Source organism: Amphiura filiformis, chromosome 7, assembly GCF_039555335.1.
Source record: "Amphiura filiformis chromosome 7, Afil_fr2py, whole genome shotgun sequence".
NCBI classification, from domain to species: Eukaryota; Metazoa; Echinodermata; class Ophiuroidea; order Amphilepidida; family Amphiuridae; genus Amphiura; species Amphiura filiformis.
Genome location: NC_092634.1, coordinates 69,490,011 through 69,507,297, shown reverse-complemented (window position 1 = coordinate 69,507,297; position 17,287 = coordinate 69,490,011). Strand labels below are relative to the sequence as shown.

The window sequence follows — 17,287 nt, the reverse complement described above, 5'->3', positions numbered from 1 at the left end:
TCAGTCAGTCTTTCTTTCTTTCTTTCTATCATTCATTCATTCATTCATTCATTCATTCATTCATTCAGTTAGTCAGTCAGTCAGTCAGTCAGTCAGTCGTTATTTATTCAGGCAATAATCCTTTAATACTAAAGTATAGGAGGCCCCTGAAAACAACTTGATCAGATATTTAGAAACACAAAATATACAATTTAGCATTTATATATACAAGATATATTATAAAATAAAATACAATGTAATAATTAAGCAAGAAGGGTTTACATGTGTAAAATGGATTTTTAAATCATATAAACTCATAGACTCAAAGTTAATCCAGATATAAAAAAATGAAAGCCATTCCTTAAAATATTAATTTGCAGTTCTCTAGTTAACTTGTACGAGCGTATGTTCTTTTATAGCTGCTAAAATATACCAAAAAGAAGTAGCTAACATATTTTGAGTTTGACAACGAGTGCATTTGAGACGTATCAGTGAAGGCAATAAAAAGAAGTCTGAGCAGAATGATTCACACGTTTGTGATGTGCCCTGAGAAATTAAATTTGATTAGTTAAATTTGTTTACAATTTTAAACTGTTTCATGAAAGATGGGAAACCCCTTTCAAGTAATCATGCAAGAGTGTTTAGTTTGCTGGTTTCATACTTTCCTGCCGTTTGCCACTTTGCCGCTCTGAAGATGATTTTACTTCACTGAGCAGTCGCACCAGAAACACTAGCGGTGACCGGCGGCAAGCCGATATATCAATCACTCCACCGCTTTGCCGCGGCGGCAGCACCGCTGGGAGTTGAATTCAAACCAACTCGGAGCGGTGCCGCTCTGACGTATGAGAACAAAGTAGGATTTTGGAGCGATGCTGAGCGGCAAGAGTGGATTTCAGAGTCATGCCGCTGCCGCTCAGTGGTGTGCCGCTCCGCTTGCAGACAAGAGCAAGCGGCATGAGGAAGCGTCACGCCGCTCAGCAGCAAGCGGCAGAAGTATGAAACCAACATTAGTGTATTTCATTGATTCTAGATGATTTAAAATATTTATGTAAAATTGCAAAAGCATTATCAAATCATATTGTTAACTTAAGCAAACAGTGTGTTGTTGTTATGCATTCAAAAACAATAAGTATAGATTATACTCGTATAATTTCATCAACTGTGAGTTCTGAAGTCATCGTAGTATATCTAATGTACATACCATACAGATAAATACTATCCAATTGCTATAGCTTTAATGCTTTTTTACATATTTGGATCGAATTAATATTTTATTTGTTAAGGATATTAATTTTGTAATTTTGCTTCAATTATCTTTAGAGCTCTCTAAAGCCTATTAAAAACCGATTCATCATTAGAAAAGACTCTTCTGAAGACATTGTTATCTCCGGAGGCATTCTGTCCAATTTATAATTTCCCAAGTGCTTCATCACCATTAAAGCCACTCAATTAGGAAGATATATAGGTGATATAAGGTTGATTTGAATGTTAAGACCATGATTATGTATTTAGCGCATTTGCGTTGACAAGTTCATTGAAAACAGGTGATTGTCAGGCAAACAGAGGGGAAATGTTGCTAAATTGTTAAAATTGTTGTCAAAATCAATGTCATAATTATTGTCTGATACGTTTTTAATATTCGTGCTTCCGCCCGTCATTCAAATTAATAAAGTGATAAATTAGCGTTACTAATTTGGTGGTTTGACCACTTTGGGTTATTGGATATTCGATTTATTAATAACAGATGACGGATACTGTGAATCAATATTTTTTGTTACTTTTTGAAGATTTGTGAGCTGTGAACGTTGCAAAAATCGATATCAAGCAAGATGAAAGGAAATTGCATTTTATTGCAATTTATATTATTAATTATTATTAAGTACAACATGTACGAAAAGGATAAAAGTCAAGGACCTCGAATGGTCAAGGTTATGCACATGGTGTTCCAAATGCTTATTACACACCTAAAAGTTTTCATTATATTTCAAGGTTTTACAAGACTACCATCAACATGTTACTGTTACTTTATATGCACTATACAAAATGAATGTTTGATTTTGAAATACCAACTTCAATATTGACATTTTCACCACAGTTTGCAACGCAATGTCTTTGAAACAACCGTTGGTATTGTTAGCCTAACCTTTTATGAGAAACCAGATGACAACTAACTTGCTCAAAAGGGCGTTGGCAAGTTGTGCCTTGTTATGTAAATCAGGCAGTTTCCACGCTCCGTAGCTTTTACACTGGATTTAGGAGCTTGCTCTTTTGATATATATAGTGACCGTCCACCACAAATCAGCCGTAATTGTCTACTGGGTTACAGTATAAAATGTGCATGAAGGTCGTATTCATAGGTACCTCAAGTTGGTGCTATATGTATCTCATTTTGCTAGTGCCAGTCAAACACCTTTTAAACCAATCAATAACCCTTTGTTGAAGAGGATTATCTATGCATATAGAATTCTTAGCTCTAGTCTTTGTTTGCTTTAGCTAAATCCTGTTCAAGTGGTGAATTACAAAGCATTGTATTTTGTATAAGTATGTTTAACCAACAATTAACAATGAAAGGACATTCCTGAATCTAGTTGACTTGGGGATGATTTGAAATGACCGCCTATTGTGTCTATTAGATATCTATTACCAGCAATGTGGAAAAAGATACACATGTAGAACCGAAATAAGGTACCATTTTGTTGAAGGAGAAAAGTTCAACAAACCATAACCCCGCTTCTGGATATCGTTTGAAGTCAAATGATATATCATTTTAAAGCTTATTTTCTAAACACGAAATAAAACCAAATTGACCGGGGCCGACTTTACGGCCGTTTTGTGGTGGACGGTCACATATGGCCAAACCTTTCCCTATTTTATGTGAGCAATGTCGTGAATAAACATGAAAAGTGAGTATCGCAAGAGTATGTCGTGCAGAGTAATTATCACATAATTTACCACGTAGTTGTCAAATTATTCATGATTTTCTTCAAATTCATAAACCATTCTCTTCGTTTTATTTGTGTTTTTGTCTGTCCCTGATGTCATTCAAACATGTCGTATTCATTTAATGCTGAATTTAGTTATTCAAATGCCTCTGCAGTTTTGTTGTATTGCCATATTGCACCACAATAAAGCAAACAATATGCACTTAAACATGATAAAAAAGCGGAACTTGGGAATAATATTTTACACCTTTTATTTGTGCCTTTGTCTTGCCTGGTGTCATTCAAACATCATAACGTGATATTTTATTAATTTGATGGTTTAAAACCCTGTACAACTTGTTCAATCACGTAGACTTATTGGATATTCGATTTACTGCTAGATTCTGTTGTGAACCGTGAATATCTGTTAGTTTGTTACTTTTCTAAGATTTGTCAGCTGTGAACCATTAGAATCAATATCAGGCAAAATAGATGAAGTTGTGTTTTATTGCATTTTATATTAATTTTATATTAAGTGTACAATGTACGAATAATCTTGATAAAAATAGTCAAGGTTATGCTACACAAGGTTATGCTACAGGGTGTCCCAAATAAGCACTGCAGACCCAACAGTTTCCATCATAGTTTTACAAAACCACTCCTTAAAAACATCACTTGAAAAAAACCCAGATGTAGAAATGAGAGTCTGACTGGTTGTAGTCCTACTATGTAAGGCGTATTTAGGTGGCTTTGGGGGATTGAATCAGATCCTATAGTTTGCTCAGCTCGTAATCGGCGGGCCTTATAACACCGCGGATTAATATTATCAATATATTTTATTTGGAGAATTTTCTTGTGAAATCTCGCCTGAAGTATTACAAATTATTACTTGAAGTCCTGTACTTTGTCTTCGTAATCAGATGAAATCAAGAAAACATACAATTAAGGGGATTACTTTTTGTTTAAAATATGTGCAATATATTGACAATTTTCTCACAAAATAATAACATTTTATCATTCAAACAAATTAAGAAATATTTGACATTATATTTCAGGTGCGCCTTATTTTGAAAAAAAAAAAGATTTTCCGGTAAAGTTGTTTTCATGATGCATTCAGTTAGAACTTATTGATAAGGAGTTAAGGTGGTACTACACCCCTTGATAAATTTATAACTATTTTGCGTTTTTCTCAAAAAATAATAACACACTGGTAACAAAGTTATGTATATTATAGGGGCAAGGATTCCAGTTACTACACTGGAATTTCAGTGACTCAAGTCAAGAGGTACCGCTAGAATGTACCTCATTTCTTAACATTATAATAACCACTTGTCCTGAATCACTGTAATTTCAGGGAAGAAATTGGATTCCTTGGCCCTATAATATGTGACCCCTAGGCACAACTGAGCCCTGAAGTCGCCAATCATCATGTTTGAGATATTCAACCAAAATATTCTGCTTGAAATTAGCTTTAAAATGATGTATATCATGTCTATAGTACTTGACATTTAAGTAGTGAAAAATCAATAAAACAGTCAATAAATCCTTTGTTTCCTATTGTTTATTGTTAAGTTCGATGGAGCATATCTCAATAGTGGCACTGGCGACATCCGGGCTCATTTGTGCCGAGGGGTCACATATACGTAGTTTTTTTTTGAGAAAAATGCAAAATTAGTCACACAATTTATCAGGGGGTGTAGTACCACCTTAAACACAACGGGTATGCATGGTTTGGCTGATTCAATTACATGAATTAGGTGTAAGTTTGAAGACATGGAAACATTACACATATCACTATGGACCACAATAGCCTCATCCCAATGGCATAGTCCAATAACCTCAATTACATAATCATAGTGTAAGATTTGACCTCAAGTTGCAGAGTATGAATTTTTGTACCCAAATTGTCAAAGGCCATGCAATAAATGTACAAATGTATTGAGGTTTAAGAACTGTGTCCCTGATAGATGAGCATGTTGTGTATCCTAGTGTATGCGGACAAATTGTGGTTTAACAAAGTTAACAAAATTCGTATAAATAACGTATAATTATTATGGCTTGCATGGACCTAGATATTCATTATATACTGCGCCAATAAAGTATCCTTACACTTGGAAAAATAATCACAATTTCCAAACTGAACAATATGGGGGTAAATTAGTTTTTTTAATAGATGCACTATCTTATCCGGTACATTATGACACCTCATTGAATCCAATGCGACTTCAAGAAGCAAAGTTACAAGCATTTGATTAGACGAAGGTCCAGTTTTAAAAGTGACAAACTGGCCTATTCAAAACTCCACAGACTAGACATCTGGTTTGAGAGTGGTAAATGGCTAATTTGTGCGTTCCTTTAACTTAAACAAAGGGAACAAAAGAAAACTGAAACAAAAGAACTGACAAATAAATGAAAGTTATGAAAAGTACAGAGAAGTAAAAACTGAAATAAAAACTGCTTTAAATACGTTTTATTGAAGGAACTGTGGTTGTCTCTTGTTGCAATCTTTTTGCGGTTTGTATAGGCCAGTTTGTCACTTTTAAAACTGGACCTTCGTCTATTCAATTGCTTATAACTTTACTTCTTGTGGTCACATTGGATTCGATGTGGTGTCATAATGTGCAGGATTAGATAGTGCATCTATAAAAAAAAAATTACCCCAATATTGTTCAGTTTGGAAATTGTGATTATTTTTCCAAGTGTAAGGATACTTTATTGGCGCAGTATATAAGAATGAGTTGATTATGATGACATTGGCGTCAATGGCCCCATATTCACGATAGTTATAATTATTTAAGGAATGAGCCGATTCATTTCTTATGAATAGAAAAGTCTTTTCCCGTAGGAGTAGAACATGCATTACCTGACTCAACTAAATTAGCTAATCGTTTCGTATTAGTAGCCACAAAATGCGTAATTGCCATTAGCAGGATGAATGTATACTTACGCTCACAATATTACAGTAATTTGTGGTGTTGTCAAGCAAAATCAGTCTGAAGTCGGGCATATTTAAATTTTAGTTCTTATATGATTGCATCAATCATTTGTACAGCTACATTTTGCAGAATACCCCATTGAAATTGAACATTTAGTTCCAAAGATATGAACAGTTGAAAAGTTTTCAAAACACTAGGAGACAAAAGAAATATTTCTTTTGTTTGGCTATTATGTGATGTGTCATGTCAACAGGAGACACTTTTGGGCAGGATCGTAAATGGAGAATAGCCAAAAATTAGCCCGGGTGATTTTTTCCATAATTTGGGTTTGCTGCGAAATTGTGATGTTATTAATGTTTAAAATATTGCCTGATTGGCATCTTGTATTTTGGAGACATTTTTCAAGGTAATTCCTACTCTCAACATTGTCAATAATATTTTTAAAGGCCGATATCACAATTTCTTATTTTATAATACCATAACTTACGAACTCAATATCTTCGCTTAGGAATGTCCGATTTCATTAGGGGAAACGGCGTTATGGAGCAAAATATCTCTATATTTAAGATATGAAAAACATCAAAATTGATAACCTGCCCAAAAGTGTGTCCTTTTGACATGACACGTCACATATTATTCTGAAAGTCAATATTTCCGACTTCCGACTGATTTTGCTTGATCACATTATATTTAATGGTTGTAATGTGCGATAAATCATGGTTTTTGGATACATTTAATAGTAATTATAGTAAAAGGGTACTAGACACTTCTTTTATATTATCATTGTCTAGATGTCTGAATGTGTTCTAATGAAATCTATTGACCCGTTTCGCAACATAACATGTTGGTAGACGTATTAATTCAGATATTAAGACCTTGAAATGATACGTACGATAAAAAATTAGTCAAAATTTTGCATGGCAGTTTTTAATGTATGGTTAATTTTTATTCATCAAAATATTATCTGTCACCAAAATATTTAAATCAGTGGAGTAGCCATTACCTTTACAGAGGAAGGGGGGGAGGGTGAAGGGGATATGGGGGTTGGTGCAAGGGGCATAATAATAATTGTATCTCGCATTTTATTAGCCTTTTATTAGCTCATGCAGCAGTTAGTGCACAGCGCTATGTGTTTGCTATTTTTGCTGCATTTGTGGAACCAATGTTTTTTGGCATTACATCTCAAAATAATAAAACTAGAATATCATAGGATGCAACATTGGTTCCGTTAATGTAACAATGACAAATGCTAATTCAAATATCACTACATATTTCCTATTCCAGAAATATACAGAATTTTTTGGATTGAAAAATATTTTCCTGTTTTGCCAAATAAAAATAGCTACATCTTAATCCTTTAGTTAGTTATAACTGGCAATGAAAGTCAGTTATTACAGTTCTGCAGTTTGAGGGAAAATGGGCCAAAGCTATAACATTTTACATGATTTCGTACAATTGTAGTCACAAAATTCAAAGACTTGGCACAAGTTTAATTAAGCGTACAGTATTTGGAGAATAGGCTATAACAAATGTAGCAGGGTCATCTAAGTTTTATCATGTATAAGTTTGTTCATGAATTTTATTGTGTTCATTTTGATAATTAGTTATAAAAGATATTAGAATATGTGTTTTTCAAAATTAGAATGCATATCCTGAAGTGTCTTAGTACAAGTCTTTGGGCTTGATTATCACAGCATATCAAAAACACCATAACACGCATGTTTTTGGCACTTAGTTCCAAAATTTGGCTGAATATCCAAATTTGACTTTTATTGACGGTTAGAACTAATTAAAAAGATTATGATTTAGCAATGTTTTATTTGGCCAAACAGGACAATATTTTCTTAATCACATTTCTCTCTCAGAGTTAGGTTTTTAATGTTTTATTTCCAAAAAAATACACATTATTATCAATTTATGAGTTAACTTTTGCGTTTTTTTAATAGTTTAATGTTTCATTTATATCATATTAGGCATTAATATCAATCACTATATTAACCTAATACTTAATATTAAGTAACACAATTCACGTTTCTCATTCCTTTCATTATCATTGTCAGGTAACATCGGCTACGTCATCACTCTTAAAGGATCGGACCACATATCCATACACAGTTCAAATCTATCCCGTCGCTGATGATATAAATCCGGGGCGCGTTGGAATCATTAAGGCCATGAATTGGACTAAGATAGCTATCGTCTTCCAAGACAATGACTATTTTAGAGCTGTAAGTCACCTTTTGATTTGCTTGTCTTTAGGCGACGAAAAAAAGAAATCCTGTTCTACGGGCGGACGGACCTTTCAAGTTGGGTCGGTCGGTCGGCCTTTTTTTTTAAATGACCAAAAAAATCACTAAAATCTGTAAATAATATGCAATTTGAGAAAATACAACAAAAAAATGATCCTGAAATTGTCGAAATTTGGGTCGGTATTCATTTGTACAGGAAAAATGTTTCCCCCAATTTGTTCAAAATCTGGGTCGGTCGGGCCCGTAGAACAGTGCACGTGTTTTCTTTTTTCGTCGCCTTAGGGGAGCGGCTAAACGTAGTACTTCATTCCTCGCTTTGCTCACCAATATGGACGGGCCCCGGGTTTGAGTGTTGGTTTTCGGTCCATACTCAATCCCGCAGGTTTTCTCCTGTTTCGAGAACTTGACTTTCTGCTCTTGATTTGTCATTTAGACCAATCACCCGTATTAATTATAGTGATGAATTATACATTTTGAAAGTCATGAATATGGCGAAGCATCAATATTTTCAAGCACGAAGCCCCAAATCAACACACTTTGTCTTAGCATGCATGGTACTAATTTATTTTAGCTTAAGGCAGAGTAATCAAGCTGATCATAATGCGAAATAAAAGAGCTAATATAGGCATCATCGGTGAATAATTGATGAAAATAGATCATTTGGAGCTACAAGTGTAATTTCGCGCTCTTTCTGCGAGACGTTTTGTTCACAATGTCGTCTGCCTATAAAAGTATTTGGGAAATATTGGCTAGCCATGCACAGATAATAGCCTAGTAACTACGAAAAAAATTTCAATTATCTTATGTCTGAAATTGGCATTATTTTCCACGGTAACATTAATAAAGGAATATAACGGTTATATTTTGATAAAAAAGCCTATACTAATACATGTATAATATTCTGACCTTATTTGACTTTATTTGATTAAGCTTAAAGATCGTGAAGTGGTAAATATTTTCCTGTCATGAATATGAACTACTCCGGATGCATGTATGCTGGCAGTTAAAGTGCAATGTATAATGTGCAATGTAATGAGTTTAACACCGAGAGAATGTAGCAAAATGCATTTCTGTAAAATTTAAGATATTGAGCCATTCTTCATATTGACATTTACGCAATAGAGCGAGCAACAATATATTGAAAATTGAATAATTTCGCACATTTTTAAAAACATTATGTCTGATGTGCACATGATGGCTCAGAGCATGTCTATGGGAAGAGTTCTAATTCAGTGAACGATGAACAACCTGGTTTCTCTAATAAACAGTCTATATTGCACTGAACCCACTTTCGTAATCAGTCTATATGACACTGAATATTGAGTTGAAATTGCCCTTCTGTTGTTTTTAATTCACTTTAGTACGTACTTTGAATAAATATTTGCAGAATATTACTAGTAATTTGAAATAGAATGAGGTATGGAGAAGGTCGGTGGAGGTGTTGGCCGTAAAAATAATCCAATATTACTGAAAAAGAATTTTGTTTACGGATACAAAGAAACATTATTGCTGCACAATAATAGCGATCAAACTTAAACAATAAATTTTTCCCAGGTAGAGGGCAAGAATGAGTGAAATTAAGGGGTAAAAATATAAATCGGTGACGGACTGCCCCTAGAAATGACGGGCTGTTGATTAAGGTTACGGTACTATGGTACTATGGATATTTCAGCATCAGCCCTGTGGGGCAACTAATAATAGTACCAATATAATAATAGCCCCGCAGGGCAAGACAGCAAGGTTAACCTTATTGTAAGATTGACCAACATATGGGGTAATGTAAGCAAGAATAACCTTAATGTAACATTGACAAACAAAGGGGTTAATTTCGACTGGATATTCAGTCTCATATAGACCTATACCAATGTGGGTTCAGGGCACTAAAACTGATTATTAGGATGACAATGAAACATTTTAATGTTTAAAAGCATGCATCGTGCAAGAACACTTATTTTGTAGTTCATTGATTAAAATGAAGTTGGTTCACTATAATATCGATAATGGCAACTATTATTTGTATTGTACACATAAAGATATTCTAGCACTCACAATGATAATTTCCTCTGAATTTGCTACAGAACATCAAGAACCTAATAGAGCTGCTTGATGATGCCAATATAACAATACTAACTATCGAAGCCGTGTCCGATACAGATAATCCAGATCAACACATCCTCAGTCTCTTGGTAAGGACACTCACAACAGACGAGATGCCACAATAATTCGATTTTTTTGGGTACAAATGATCTGTGTGTTCATGAGTCGGATACTACGCGCAGGGCGCCACGCACCTGTTATCGCGCATCAACGCGGTATTTTTGCTGTTCACGCATGGAGATCGAACGACCATCACAGCGTGTACCCACAAGATTGCGGTATATGACGTCACACTGACGGTCTCTATAAGAAACTCTTCGGATAACCATGCATGTGTTACAGGCTTTTTTTAGAGCAATACAAGTTTCTCAGCATGCACGATGGGAAAAGGAACCAGTAGCCTTTTTGATGCATGGTTGAATTGACATGTGTTCACATTATAGTAAGAATTCCAATTAAATGAACGCAGCTTTCAACTGCTGTACTCGATCCAACAGCGATCGTATATCGCGTATTTCAAACTACAACGCGAGCGCATGACCTTAGATACAATGCTAACCAATCATGAGTGTGTTGGCATGGTTAGATTCGCTTCCGCGTTACTCACGCACAATCGCACACGCTGGCGTACATCGCGCAATGTTCGCAAAAATTCGTCATGCTATTGAAAGCTGTGTTCATTCAATTGGAATTCCCACTATAGGTACGGCCTCTTTTGGTCTGAGATAAAAAAAATACAGGGCAAAAGACCCCAGAGTCTACATCGAGGAAGCCGATTATTTTGCATTGAAATTGGTTTGAGAGCAAAATATTACATAATTTCCTAACAGGTACCACAAGCTGCATTGATATTAAACAAAGTTTTTTCAAACTGGGTTTGAAAAAGATGTGACCTGTCATAGACACTCTGTAATAATTCGCCCTACGTGAAACAACAGAGGGCGTCCTAAATGTAAACATGTGACATCATATGTAAACTGATCTATGGCGTACACAAAAGAGGGCAGTACATTCAAGTGAGTCAAGCCCTAAATATGTCTAGCGCCATCCTGTTGTGTGTGCCATACCTCTATGACCTCCAAAATGTTTTTTAATCTTTATTTTAATTGCCCCGTTTGATTTTATCACATTATAAATTTACATATTTTATTATATGATATCATTTTTTATTTCTTAATTCAGAATGCAGTAAACTATATAATGAAATCGGGATATTTCCCGTGACGTTATATAATTATTGACATACCCTTATTATTTAACCCTGGAACTACTGAGCCATATTTTGTAACCATGGTAGCACAGACTACGAAGGGGGCCTAATGTTCAATTATATTCTGTTATATTTGGTACCAATATATAGCTGTGTCTCTTCCATCCAGTGATACCAAAATAAGTACAAACATAATGTCGCTATGACGTCGTAATGTGAGGGCGCCAATGCAAATTTGGGAAATTCTGGCTACGTTTTTCGGCTCAAAAAATTAAAATTTGCTTCTAAATATAAAAGGAAATGACTATTTCTTAAAACTCGAATGTAAGTTCATACGTGCTGGTAATAAACAATTTCCAAAAGTTTAAACTGACTTTCAGCACAAAAATTCACTAACCTTGATCAACAAAAGGGCAAGTTCATCACAACATCTTAGGACTTCTTCTGATGAAGATGTGTGTCACACATCGAAAATTCAAGGTTAGTGAATTTTTGTGCTGAAAGTCAGTTTAAACTTTTGGAAAAAATATTTCTTAAAAGTAACAAACTAGTAGCTTTTGGAATAGTTTTACAACAGCGAAATGAAAATCATTGATTCTACTGTATAAACCAATGGTGGGCCTCGCCAACCCCCTCTATGGTCATCTTTGATGGCCGGTCTTAACCCCGGGTAAAGTGCTGGGGTAACAATTTTATCACTAAAATGAATGCTAAGGATGGATCTACGATTAGCTTAGGTCGTTTGGGCGTAAACGCGGGCGTTTTTTTAATGACGGATAAAAAATCGCAGGTGGGTTGGTACAACCCCCTCCCTTCGTAGTTCTAGGGTTAATTGATAAAATAGTAGTTTACATTTTTCTGTACGATATAAGATGTTGTTTTAGTTGAGATGATTTGACAGCAAGAAAACCTTCGTATTCTATGTTACAAAAAAGAGTAATTTAAAGTTATTTTGTTATCCTGCTTGTAGAGCCATGATGCACGAATTATTATACTCGCATTCTACGACGAATTGGCAATGTCGTTCGCTTGCAAGGTAAGATCTGTTTTACGTAAGGATCAAAAGGATCAGTGCATTGTTAAACCGGAACCCCCCAAAATCCATCAAAATGCGTATTGATTGCTATTTTGGCTGGAAGCATAAACGAGCTCATAAACCGTGCAAAACAAGACTGATGTAAAAGCTATCTTGGAAAGACAAAATCTGGAATTTTTTTGATTGATTGATTGATATTATTTTATTGCAAATTCGTGGCCCATGGGCCAAATTACATACAATAAATTACAATATAAAAATACACATATAAAAACAATCAGAATTAAATATTCAAGCAAAAAAATTGCACATGATCAGAAACACACAAAAATATACAATTTGAATTACATTATTTAAGAAAATTGCATATAAAAGTCACAGTAAATGTAACATAAATGTAGGATAAAAGTATGTACTTACTATTACACAGCGTGAATGTTGGATAACAATTAGAACCTGCTATAATTTTCATGCTGGTTAGGCTGTCGAATTCGGAAACCATTATTATTAGGCTGTCGAGTTCGGAAACCATTATTATGATAGTTAACATTATATTTTAACATACGAACGTGATAAATCGACGCTTTAGGATAGCTAACAGAACAAATTTCCACAATTGAATGACATAAGCATCATTTGTTGGAGCAATAATCATACAATTGACAAGTGGCAGTCTTCAGTGAACGGCTCTTTTCAGAGCCATCAGTAGGCAAGGGGCGGTCTACATGTCTAATTCTTAGGTACTTTGTCCTGAAGAAGTCAGAGCTACTCCTGAAGAAAGCTTGACAGTTATAAACTTGTCCGACGGCGAATCCGCTAAAAACACACTAATTGTTATGAATTCCTGTCGTAAAAGCCTATCCCACAATAATCATACAAATTGTTTTGTGCTGAAAATCTATTATTTCCCTTGAATTGACTGCTTGCATGGAAGGCTATTAGTTTGCATCATCGTCCAGACACCCCACACAAGAGAAGCAACTGCATGGCGTTTAAAAGAATATTCCCATCAATACCAATTTAACAGGTGATTGGTATTGTACTCTATGCATTTGCATGTCTTCTGGAACGTGTCTGCAGGATGATTTGAAATAATGACTTTCTGTGCAAGCACTCTACAATAAAAAACGAGATTAAAAATATTGAAATGTGCATCTTATAAGATATTTGGACAAAAACCGTTGAATTTTTTTAGCCTCGCGTCCGATACCTTCGACACTGCTACTGTTAAACCTAATATTGAATAATCATAACACCTTTCTAAAGCATTAAGCGTCGCCATGGTTACCATCAATATTCCCCACATTTATTTGAGACCGCTGTCCTAAGTGCTATTAGTGTCTAGTAATTGAATGACCTTTAATAATTAATCATAAGTATACTTTTATTTTTGTAACATCTCCTTTTAGGCATACCAGTACGGATTGTATGGCCCTGAACATGTGCTGATTTTACCTGGCTGGTTTCTTGAAGCAGAAGAACTGTGGCATGATTTTACCGCTCCGTGTGATATTCAGAATGTTATTGATGTGTACGATACCTCGCTGTATGTTCATACCATTAGGACTGTTGACAGTATTGAAAGCTTATACTTTAATGGACTGGTAAGAGACTTTAATGTTTTATATGCACGTATTTAGTCAAAATCGATAGTTAAGGTGGTACTAAAATTGCATTTTCCTCAAAACATAATAACACACTGGTAACAAAAGTTATATATATATATATTATAGGGGCAAGGAATCTAGTTACTACACTCGAATTTCAGTGACTCAAGACAATGAACCACTTGTCTTGAATCATGAAATTTCAGTGAAGTAATTAGATTCCTTGCTCCTATGATATACATAACTTTTGTTACCAGTGTGTAGTTATATTTTTGAGAAAAATGCAAAATTAGTCACAAAATTTACCAGGGGGTGTAGTACCACCTTAAGTTTAATCAATTTGTAAATGTTTGAACAGCTTTTAGTTATTGATGAATTTATGACTATTCGCACAACAAAAATGTTCACTTACGTGAGCTTTCGGCTTGCGGTCGCTAAGCCTTTTTCAAACTGATGTTATTGATCTTGATGAGTGTCATATGACGAGATGTTGCGGGTGTCGTCCCTTGTCCTTGTTCAGGTTGCTGGGGTGTCTGTGGATACTGATAGTTTTATAGTTATACGTTTTATACAGGTTGAGTAAAAAAAAGTGCAATAGAGAAAAGAATCCATTTTTATCAAAGAACCGAGTTGAACCTTTTAGGTTTGAAAACATTTTATATACTAGTATTCATCAGCAACCTTGTGTGAAGAAATAAAGGAATTAGCATTTACCGTTTTGTTTTAATGACACATTTTATAGCGATACCCAATTTTAATGTTTGTCCAAGAGACATCTAAAATTTGAATGTCAGCGCACTCTGTGTAAGGTAGATTTGTAAAACTGCCATTTTCTTAACCTCATTGGCATTGGAATTAAATGGAGCACCCAAAGTGTTATTGCCCTTGGTCTTTTTTGGTCTATTTGTTGTTATTTTCATTTTACCTTTACTTTAAAGATGTTTATTCTCAATCAAAACATACAAATTTGTAGGCGGTTTTTTTCAAATGTCAAAATAAAATTGAAGTGGAGTGAATTACATAATATCCAGTAAGTTGGACATATTGGGATTAAAATACTGGTGTCGAGTCGAGTCGAGTCGAGTGATGTATGAAGGACTTAAAGTAATGTTAGAAAGTTTGTAGAACAGAAAAAAAAGAAATTAAAAAACCGCAAAAATCAACCTTTTTTAAGTTGATGTCAGTTTCAGAGCTAATGCCTTTACCGTGCATTGTGTGCTCTCATTCAAAATACATGGTATCTCGTGGACAAATAACGAAATTGGGTATCGCAGCAAAAGGACTTACAAAAATTAAACGGTAGTCGCGATTCACTTCATATTTTCACAGAAGGTGACTTTTGAGTGTGGCATTTATATCGATTCTTTGCTCTATTGCACTTTTTTTGACTCACCCTGTAGTTATAGCTTTATAGTTTTGTGGCATATAAGGCCCCGTATCCATAGGCTGTTCCCTTGTGGCGTGTGCCCTTGTTCCGTGTTCACTTGTTCCCATGTGACCTGCCACACAGACAACGAACCTTTGTTTTGCTTAGTGGCCGTATCCATATCCACACATGGATACGGCCACTAAGCAAAACAAAGGTTCGTTGTCTGTGTGGCAGGTCACATGGGAAAAAGTAAACACGGAACAAGGGCACACGCCACAAGGGAACAGCCTATGGATACGAGGCCTTATGCATAACGATATGCTGAAAAGAAGAATATCACTACTGCGCTGAAGTAAAAACATAACTTACAAAACTATAAAACTATAAAACTAACAGGTTGTTTTGCGCTCTGATCCTTTTTAAAAAGCGCTACATGAGAAAATTGTTGTATGTAAACTAATAAAGAATCACACACAAAAGTATGGGCCTTATTGCCAAAATAAGACAAGATTAATGATATGGAGGTGGGCGGCTTCATAAATGTTATAAAACTCATTGGCTTTATTTCAGACTAATTATCCAGATCACAGCCTTCTCGGAAATATTATAACGTCAGTCTGCTACGCTAATTGCCTAGGTCATTTTTTGTAATTTTGAGAACAAAGAACAAAATGTGATTCTAGCATGCATCAGTTACGTAATCACCCTAATTATTTCTAATAATCTCCTTTCATTTGTATCATTATCATTTATTCTTGTGCAAAGATTGGTGAATAAATATATTTAAATGCATGCTTGAACCATATTTTGTACGGAATTGTTCCCAAAATTACAAAAAATGACTTGAACAATTAACGTAGCAAGAAAAGAAGATTTTCAGAAAATAAGCCCCGAGTGATTGCAAAATTATTTTGCGAGGTCCTAAAAATATTGGTCAAACATTATTTTAATCTATGGGTTTCAGGATTCATGCAAAGAAGCCTCGTTGGCCTGGTCAACTGGCAGGTTTATGCAGAAACTAAATACCAACAATTATTAAATGTTTATACTAGGATTTGGGCAGGTAACCGTGTCCTTACATATCACGATGTTCTTTTAGATGGTCAGGACCTTGGCGGGTTGGACACTTTTATTATCATGGATTATATTATGCCATAAAATGCTGAACTTGTGTAACAATTTATGAATAAATCCAGATGTGCTGTTAACCGTTTAAAATATACAGCCCGGGCGGGACTACTCAATTTTTCCCTGGGTAGTGACGTGCTTGGGAGAATCTAAAAGTGGATGCAGATTTAAACCAATTTGCAAAAGATCAAATTAAACACGATTTTTGGTTCCAGTTAGCTTTGGTTATATTATTTGTACTGATTACTCCCCCATCACCATCACAAGACATACACATTGCATGAACAAAAGCAGTCACTACAGTGTAACTCAGTTTATTCATTAGTATTTGGTTGATTTATTCACATACATTTGATAACTCACTCTCTCTCTCTCTCTCTTTTTTAAAAGAAACCATCAAAGGAGCAGGAAGAATTTTTAGCCAATCAGAATGCGTATGACATAATACCCCTGAATATTAAACGTATTTATTATGACGGCATCATGCTAATGGCGCTTGCGCTGAACAAGTCTATTGAAGACTTGCAACGTCTCAGTCCACCGAGAAGATTGGAAGACTTCAAATACCAAGACACTGACATGGTTGAGGTTTTCAATAAGAATGTAAGACATGCAGAGTTTACTGGTATTTCGGTAAGTATAAAAATAGTCAGCAGTGTGGTGCGCGACGAAAGTACATTTGTGACGGGTACTACCCATCAAAAAACAAGAGAGAGCTAGACAAAGGTCAATTATATAATATTGAATGGCTTTGA

At 35.0% G+C, this 17,287-nt stretch overlaps 1 protein-coding gene across 1 annotated transcript in view; it reads left to right on the top strand.

Annotated features, from left to right (window-relative positions):
* LOC140158049 (gamma-aminobutyric acid type B receptor subunit 2-like) overlaps window positions 1-17,287 on the top strand; it is a 41,545-nt gene that overhangs the window by 13,400 nt on the left and 10,858 nt on the right. The window contains exons 3-7 of the mRNA XM_072181296.1: window positions 7,897-8,064; window positions 10,164-10,271; window positions 12,363-12,428; window positions 13,838-14,032; window positions 16,923-17,165. Coding sequence (XP_072037397.1) covers window positions 7,897-8,064; window positions 10,164-10,271; window positions 12,363-12,428; window positions 13,838-14,032; window positions 16,923-17,165 — 780 coding nt within the window. The remainder of the gene's footprint in view (window positions 1-7,896; window positions 8,065-10,163; window positions 10,272-12,362; window positions 12,429-13,837; window positions 14,033-16,922; window positions 17,166-17,287) is intronic.